The following is a 9,254-nucleotide window of genomic DNA, read 5'->3' as shown; positions in this document are numbered from 1 at the left end:
AAGTTTTCTTTCTTTTTCCCAAAATGTTTTTCCCACAATTCAACTTTCTGGATCAATAATTAGAATAATAACTATTGACAGGAAATCAGTTTTTATTGGTTATTGATTTGAATGAGTTTATTTGTGTGACTGATTTGATGGATTATAATGGTTCCTTATTGAGTTGTGCACATTTTATTAGAAAACATAATATATTGTTATAGTTTCTTTGTGTGTGATTCTAAATGAATGAATGACTCCATACTGTACCAAAACTTTACTTCATATAATCACTTTAGGGTCAAACATTTAATGTTTAAGACGTTTTTATCATTGTGTAACACATACACATACTGATAATAACAAAAAACATGGTCATTAAACTGAACCATGGTCATGTTAACATCTCCTGTGATGTGGAGGACCTCATGATGGGTGGTATGTTTGACTTATTGTGGCAATGACTCCACACGATGAATAGTTTCTTCTCATGGAGCTTCTTCTTCCCTCCAAGTTGGTGCATTTTAGAACCTCCTCAATTATATTGAACATATCCCAGGAATCTTTTGGTGAAACCGCTGTGGATCTAGATGTTGGCCCTGGGTAGCTCCTCAAAATGTTATGGCTTCTTGTTCTGTCATGAGTGGAAGGATTCTCATTTCAGACTCAGCATAAGAACCAATAATATCCTCATTCTTCTCATGTGGTCCCACCTGCACCATCTTTATAACCATTTTAGCAGTAAATCATCAAACAGTCATAAATCCCAGCTTTCAGGTAAAAGGACTTGAAATGGACAGAGCTCCCATGCAAGGCACCAGTCAACCATTAAAACAACTTGCTCAAAGACACTTTGGCACATGTGATCAGAAGAAGACCTCTGGATAAGAAGACTACCCCTGTACTACCTGAGCAACTGTAAAACACTAAATATGTTCTAAATAACAAACGTACACATTTCAAAGGTTCCCACTAAATTTTATAGTTAAATTATACGAGTCATTTCTGACCCACATGAAGCTCTGCAGGGTGTGGGTCAATTATAATTCTGTAATTGATAATTCATTTCAATTATGGCATAATTTAAATTATAATTTAAAAAAATATGTTGCTGTTTTAATTGTATTTAAATTAGAAATTAGTTAATAGATAATTGACATTGTAATTGTAATTGCCATGAAAATTCTATAAAAATTCTCAATTATGATTTAACTGTGGAACCATGTTACAGTTCTATGTACAGCAGTTCTACACATATGTAGTTAATAATTAATAAAATATGTTTCATATCAAACTGTCCCACATTTTAATATTTAAAAAAAATTAATCTAGGGGTAAAAAATGCTCAGACTTTCACACCAAAAATATTAAAACCTATATTTTCATTGATTATGAATCCTGACAAGGTAATCAATAGATAGGAAATAAATTAGATAATAGATATTAGTTTATTAGTATTATATATTAGTTTATAGTGTACAGCTGATTTAGGACCGTTAGCATTAGAGATGCTAACAGAAAGGTTAACTTTTATTAGGTTATTTATTTTAGGCTCAGTAATTGTGATTAATTGTAATTAAACATTAGTATTTAAGAACATAAATGTAATTGAGTTTCTGAGGCTAAAACATTAACATAAATGAATTGTAATTGAACATGGGTAATTGAAAATGTAATTGAGTCCAACCCTGCAGCTCAGTAAGAACAGCTGTGTGTCCTGTCCTTCAGAATAAAAGTCAACTTCCACGTTAACACAGAAGTGTGTGATGATGAAGATGATGGAGAAACGCTTTGGTCAGATATGTGCAGCAGGGGAGACCACGCCCCCTGCTGTCACAGCTGGGAGTTACCATGGAGACACTTCAGCTCACTTGGAAAGTGACGCTTTCCATTTAAACCAATCCTAGAGCAGTTAAAGGGTGTGAACATTAGCCCCGCCCCCTGTAGGTAATAGTGAGTGAAGGCCTCAGTGAGAATTGAACTCACGACCCCTGGTTTACAAGACCAGTGCTCTAACCTCTGAGCTATGAGGCCGTGTGTGTGTGTGTGTGTGTGTGTGTGTGTGTGTGTGTGTGTGTGTGTGTGTGTGTGTGTGTGTGTGTGTGTGTGTGTGTGTGTGTGTGTGTGTGTGTGTGTGTGTGTGTGTGTGTGTGTGTGTGTGTGTGTGTGTGTGTGTGTGATAAACACATTTATTTATATATATGAATAATATTCAGGAAGTTTAGTATTATTTGTGCCATAGTATCTAGTCATCTTCCCCCTCCCAGTGTTTCCTGATCCCAAATGGGGTCCTGACCCCCAGGTTGAGAACCCTTGTGTTAAAGAATATTGCAGAGCCTTCATGTAGTTCTGAGCTGCCTGCAGCCAATCAGAGCCACTCATGGAGGGTTTGAAGCTACAGATGCTGCAGGGTAGAAAACACACACACACACACACACACACACACACACACACACACACACACACACCATCTGTAGTTTAAAGATGTGTAGCTCTGTGGGCCTGTACTACAAAGCTGGATACGTATATCCTGGATTTATCTCTGTTAGCGGGTTTCACCTAACCAAACATTCTCTGTCAGAGAGCAGCTGCACTATGAACTGAGATATCAACTCACTCTCTTAACCCAGGTGATTTCAGCCTGGCTACGTGCACGCTCCTGTGACAGGGGTGAGAAAGGACCCCCACACTTTGTGTATAGCAGCACAACTGCTGTATGTTCCTGCTGAGGCTGTCAGCGTCACCACAGTGTATAATGAAAGTGTATAATGAATGAATGAATGATCTGATTGGTCCGTGGATACAGAAAGTGTCTGACACACACAGCCTCAATCAGCTGACTAGGCATTTTACAAAGATTATCATTCAAAAGTATTAATATTGTTCATTTTTAGTGAGTCACACATAAACCTTTTAGTTTCTGGGCAAAGATTTCTCCATAGAGACTAGAAACAAATGTAGAGACTTTATCTTGTGTTATTGGAGAGTTTTCTGATGTTTTAGAGACATAAAAGCATGTATCACTCACTGCTGTGAGGACAGTAAGAGGCTCAGAGCCACAGCTGATCCTCACACACAAGCAGCTGATCAGAGCAGACACACTCCACACTGCAGATGAAATGTGTCTGTTCTCTGTCTCCACCTTAGATAATGTTTTTCTTAGTTTTACAAGCTATTTATCTCGTTTGTTATCACTCTCTGTCTGACTCAGGGCAGACTGTGCACGGACTGAAAGCAGATCAAGTGAAGTCCACCACACACACAGAGTCAGAGGAACCTCTGTGACTCTGTTCCTCATGAACATGTTTGTGCCTTTATTCTGTTGCTTCTCCACCTCAGTCTTCATTTTTCCTCTTGATTTGACAAAAGTCACGTTAGAGATTTCTGCTGGAATATAAAGCCATGAGACTTTATCTACTCTCAGATCAAGAACACACATTGATTTTTAATGAGCAGCTCAAGCAGCCAATAGTAATGCTTAAAACAGCTCATTGGATGGTCCCATTGGTAGAAAGACCTCTGATTGGCTGACATCCATTCTGTATTGATCAACTTCATTTTCAGAGCCTGGAGAAGGAGAAAAGATTCACTGTCTACTCAGAACACTTTGGATTACAATATGCTCAAAGATGATTATGGATTTTTCACCAAATAACATTAAAAAAAAAAAAAAAAAAAAAAAAAAAACATACTGCAGCTTTAAGCTAAGGGATGAGTACTGCTGAATTTTCACCTGCCAACTTTCTGGGTGTTTAGAACCGTAAGCGTTTTAACTCACACATTTTTGCAGCTTCATAGGCCAGTTAGCTCAGCTGGTCAGAGCGTGGTGCTAATAACACCAAGATCATGGGTTCAAACCCCATACTGACCAGATATTAATCAAGGACCATAAACCTGCTTTCATGTGTTGTAAATGTTAGTGTATGAGTCAGAAAGGACAAGGTATAAATATGTATACAATAAACACAGATAAAGAATATCTAAACTGTTAATCATTACCAAACCTGGAAGAAAATTCACAAATAGCCAAAAATCTAGAATGACTGTCAGTAAAGAAGCTTCTTTTTGACATCTTAATAAATCAGCAAGTAGGACAAATACCAATTTATTGATGAATAATCCCAGAACAATTTAGGTTAAATACTAATAATACTTACTTTGTATGTGTATGCCTTGTGTATTCAGGTGTCCAACCATCATTTTGTATCCACAGTTGTGAAGGAGCTGCAGAATGTAGGTTATACTTTCATCCAAATCATTGTCTTACAAATGTAGTGAATAAATCATGGACTCTGTTTATCCAAAACAATGAGAAAGGTCACAATAGACATTAAATGTAAACTGTGTGTGAAATGATCTAACCATTGTATGTAATAAAAACTCATAGACTAATAATAATGTAGCCTATTTTTAATGATCAAACATGTACATATATTAGCACACTATAGCTACAACTGTGCTTGTTTTGACAAAGTAAGTTTTACTGAACTCTAAATGAAAACTACTGCTAACCTGGACAGATGCTAGAGATAACAAGGACAAAACAATACTAGATGACTTTATACATTAGCTGATGTTAAGGACAAGGGCTGATGTGCTGTTGAAACAGACCAGATTGTTTTAATGTAGCCTAATTGTTGTGTAGTCTACATGACATTAGAACCTGAACATATGCCATATAATATGACCAGTCTATAGCTTCATAATATAAGTATTGAAATGGAATAGCAATGCAACGTTAGCCTAGCCTACTATTAATACACATTAACATGAGTAATATTTACACACAAATATAGTTCTACTGTTGCTACTTTCAAACAAGCAAGAGTTTCACTATCAATTATCACCATGGTACATCACAGGTAAATAAGTCATGTGTATGAGTATGGAGCTGTCATATTCTGTTAATTATTTATCATTTGGGGTTCTCTTTAAGTTATTCTGTGTCTTTGTTTATTTGGTTTGAGTCTAGTCATGTGTTTAACTCTTGTCTGTGTTTCAGGTGTTCCTGTTTGTGGCTCCACCCCACAGTGATGTCTGTATGCTTGGTTGGTGATTGATTAGCGCCCTCTTGTTTTCACCCAGGTGTGGTCCATTCCCAATCAAGCCTCCTCCACTATTTAACTGAGTGCTTGGTCACAGTATGACTGTGGGATCATTGTTAATGTGTGTGTATGCTGTCGGCCCTCATCGTGTCCTGCTGCGTCTGGTCTTTGTTCCCTGTTCCTCCTGCCCTTTTGGATTTAAGTTTTGTTTTGTTTTGGAGAATAAAGACATGGACTGGTTCCAGGAACGTTATGCTTAGATCCTGCCTCCTTCTCTCTCTGCATTTGGGTCCACACCCACACCGGACCTTAACAGGAGCTTCCTCACCCATTCCCTCAGACAGGCCTTAAGTCCTGATGCACAGGAGAACTGTTGAATGTTATTTTGTGTGCTCTTACACCTTACTATTGTTTGTGGCCGTGGTTGATGAGTATCAGCTGTTGTAATCAGTTGCTGGGTGTGGTAATCAATAAATGACTGCCTGCCACTTCTCTCTGAGTGTGTTGGTGCATGGCAGTCAAACCAAAGACTAGCTGTGTGATTCCTTTCCTCTGTCATGTTCCTCTGCCGGCGCTCCTATCTTTAAGATGGCAACTTCAACAGGTTATGGGCCCAGGAAAGATGTTGGAGGTCGATGGAGTCGTTTGTGTTTCGACGGAGATGAGAAAAATTATGAACTTTGGGAAACTAAGTTTCTGGCACACCTGCGTCTACTTAGTCTAAAGAGCACCATCATCAATGAAGAACCCAGTGATGATGAGGAAGGTGCAGAGGCCGACGCTGAGAAAAATGAAGACGCTTATGCAGAGCTGATTCAAGTATTGGATGATAAAAGCCTGTCACTTGTAATGAGGGACGCAACAGATGATGGCAGAAAGGCGCTAAAGATTCTAAGGGAACACTATGCTGGTAAGGGGAAACCCCGAGTTATCAGCTTATACACTGAGTTAACATCCCTTCAGAAAGCTGTTAATGAGAGCGTCACGGACTACGTCATCCGGGCAGAGAAAGCGATTACGTCACTGAGACATGCAGGAGAGACTTTTAGTGATGACTTGTTGATCGCTATGATTTTGAAAGGTCTGCCGGAACAATTTAAGCCCTTCTCTATCCACATAACCCAGAGTGATGAGAAGTTGACTTTCGTTGAGTTTAAGGCCAAACTCCGCAGCTATGAGAGCACTGAAAGGTTCAATGCTGTTGATTCAGACAGTGACAGCGTGATGAAAGCCAGAGGAAAAGAAAGCTGGAGCATGAAACTGACCTGTTATACCTGCGGCCAGAGGGGGCATAAAGCTGCAGAGTGTACTGCTACAACTGGAGAGCGCAGGGAACAGAGACAGTGGTGCCGTCTCTGCAAGAGCTCCACACACAAGGATGTCAACTGCAGGCGGAGAAAGCGCGACAAGGTGCAGCGGGCGGTGGATGAAGAGGACCACACGTTCGTCTTCAAAATCGGTCACGTAAATGAAGTCCAGGTTGGAAGAGTGAATGAGAAAGGCCTCATGGTGGACACCGGAGCAACCTCACACATCATCAGGAACATCACTCAATTCAAAGACTTTGATGAAAGTTTTGAACCACACAAGCATGTTCTGGAGCTGGCTGATGGAGAGAGGACCAGCGGCATCGCGCTGAAGAAAGGTACGGCCAGAGTTCGCCTGAGAGACAATAAAGGTCGTGTGATGGACGCTATGCTGAGTGGGGCGCTGTACGTCCCATCCTTTCCACAGGACATCTTCTCAGTGAAGGCGGCGACTTCCCATGGAGCAACTGTAGTCTTCAAAGAAGGTCAGAACAGACTGATTCATAAAGATGGTGTGACATTTGAAATTCAGGTGCTGGATAGACTGTTTTATTTATGTACAGTGACAGAGGATGCCGATGAATGTAATGGATGCTATGACGTTCAAACATGGCACGAAATCCTAGGACATTGTAACTATGAGGATGTCTTAAAGTTGGAAGCGGTCACAGTAGGGATGAAAATCAAAAGTAAAACTGTAACACCTAACCTATGTGAAGTGTGCACCCAGGGTAAATTTGTTCAAAGCTGGAATAGAGAGGCAGGAGAAAAATCTAAGTTTTCCCTTGATCTGGTACACACAGATTTATGTGGACCAATTGAGCCAATAGCAAAAGACGGTTTCAAGTATATATTGGCATTTACTGATGACTATTCAGGTGCAATATTTACATACTTCTTAAAAGCTAAGAGTGACACAGTCAGAGGTACAGAGAAGTTTATTGCTGATGTGGCACCGTATGGTAAAATAAAATGTATTCGTTCTGATAATGGGACAGAGTTTACATCCAGAGAATACCAATCACTGCTTAGTAAAAATACTATAAGACATGAAACTTCTTCTCCCTATTCACCACATCAGAATGGCACAGCAGAGAGAAGCTGGAGAACTTTGATTGAAATGGCAAGATGTATGATAATTGAGAGTTGCCTACCAAAAATGTTGTGGACCTATGCAGTTCAGGCAGCAGCTATAATTCGCAACAGGTGTTATAACAGACGCATAGGACAGACCCCATATTTCTTGCTAACGGGAAAAAAGCCTGATCTTTCAAAAATGCAAAAATTTGGCTCAGAATGCTATGCTTACAAACAAAAGAAAAAGAAGTTGGACTCTCGATGTGATAAGGGGATTTTTGTGGGTTATGATAAAAACAGCCCTGCGTATCTAGTTTTTTATCCAGATTCAGGGAGAGTTGTCAAAAACAGATTGGTGAAATTTATTAAAAAGAGTGTCACTGATTGCCAAACTCAGACTGATGAATTAATAAATGACTATGTTTTGCGTAAGGGTACTGAAACTCATCTATCACAAATGGAAAAGTTAATTCCCCGAGAAACAGGAGTAGGTGAGTGTGACCCAAGCACCGCTACAGGTGAAAAGGAAGATGAGAGCAGGCGTTATCCAAAGAGGGAGAGGAGACCCCCTCAGTATCTGAGAGATTATGAGTGTGAGATAAAATGCGATGATAACCTTATACTCACCAGTATTGATTACTGTTACAGAGTTGCTTGTGATACACCTCAAACGCTAAAGGAGGCTATGAGCTCACCAGAATCAGACCAGTGGTCCCAGGCTATGCAGGAGGAGATGAATTCTCTGAGGGAGAATGATACCTTTACCCTAACTACATTGCCAGAAGGTAAAAATGCAGTGGGGGGCAGATGGGTTTACACATTTAAAGAAAATCCAGTTAAAGTGCTATATAAAGCCAGATATGTGGCAAAAGGCTATAGTCAAGTAGCAGGGATTGATTATGATGAAACATTCTCTCCTACTGCTGATATGACATCAGTACGCAGTTTAATACAGATTGCAGCTCAATATGGTTTAGAACTGGATCAAATGGATGTAAAAACGGCATATCTGCATGCTCCCATTGACTGTGAGATATATATGGAACAACCAGAAGGTTTTGAAGTAGAGTCAAAAACGGGGGAGAAGCTTGTCTGTAAGCTTAACAAATCACTTTATGGTTTAAAACAGTCGGGACGAAATTGGAATAAAATGTTAAATGATTTTTTGATCCAAAACAATTTTATTCAAAATTCAGCTGACCATTGTGTTTACAGCAAACAAACTGAAAGTGAGAAAATAATACTGATAATATGGGTTGATGACCTTATTATTGCAGCAAGTGACAGCAAAGTACTTAAAAGTGTGAAAGAAACATTGGGAGAAAAATTCAAAATGAAAGATCTTGGTAAACTAAAACATTTTCTTGGAATGGATTTTGCACAGGGAGATGGTGAAATAAAAATCAATCAGAAAAGATATGTTGAAAAGATTTTAGAGAGGTTTGACATGCTTAACTGTAAACCAAGATCTACTCCATGCGAAAACGGCTTAAAATTGGACAATGAAGGAGAACCTGCTGATCCAAAGAAGTATCGAGAGATGGTTGGCAGTTTGATATATTTAGCCATGTGTACTAGACCAGATCTAGGATTCATTGTCAGTAAGATGTCACAATATTTAGCTCAACCAAAAGAACAACATTGGGTAGCAGCAAAGCATGTGTTGCGATACTTAAAAGGCACTGTGAACCACGAATTGTGTTACAAGAAAAATAATGCAAATCTTAAACTTGTTGCATTTAGTGATGCTGACTGGGCAGCAGATCAAAATAACAGGCGAAGTACAACTGGCTACTGTTTCAGTTTGTCGGAAGAAGGTCCTGTTATTTCTTGGAAATCTAAAAAG

General features: G+C 39.3%; 1 protein-coding gene and 1 non-coding gene across 2 annotated transcripts; one reads left to right on the top strand and one right to left on the bottom strand.

Annotated features, from left to right (window-relative positions):
• Positions 1-1,940: 1,940 nt before the first annotated feature.
• On the bottom strand, positions 1,941-2,013 carry trnat-ugu (transfer RNA threonine (anticodon UGU)). The gene has a single exon. It is a non-coding gene; the product is annotated as a tRNA-Thr (tRNA).
• Positions 2,014-5,969: 3,956 nt separating this feature from the next.
• On the top strand, positions 5,970-8,724 carry LOC114458368 (uncharacterized). The gene is made up of 2 exons (XM_028440755.1): positions 5,970-6,816; positions 8,057-8,724. Exons 1-2 carry the CDS (start codon positions 6,093-6,095, stop codon positions 8,083-8,085), a joined length of 753 nt encoding a protein of 250 aa, XP_028296556.1. The 5' UTR covers positions 5,970-6,092; the 3' UTR covers positions 8,086-8,724.
• The last annotated feature ends 530 nt before the right edge of the window (positions 8,725-9,254 follow it).

Source organism: Gouania willdenowi, unplaced genomic scaffold (genome assembly GCF_900634775.1).
Source record: "Gouania willdenowi unplaced genomic scaffold, fGouWil2.1 scaffold_10_arrow_ctg1, whole genome shotgun sequence".
NCBI lineage: Eukaryota > Metazoa > Chordata > Actinopteri > Blenniiformes > Gobiesocidae > Gouania > Gouania willdenowi.
The sequence above is the reverse complement of the archived record's forward strand: the minus strand, read 5'-3'. Positions and strand labels throughout refer to the sequence as shown.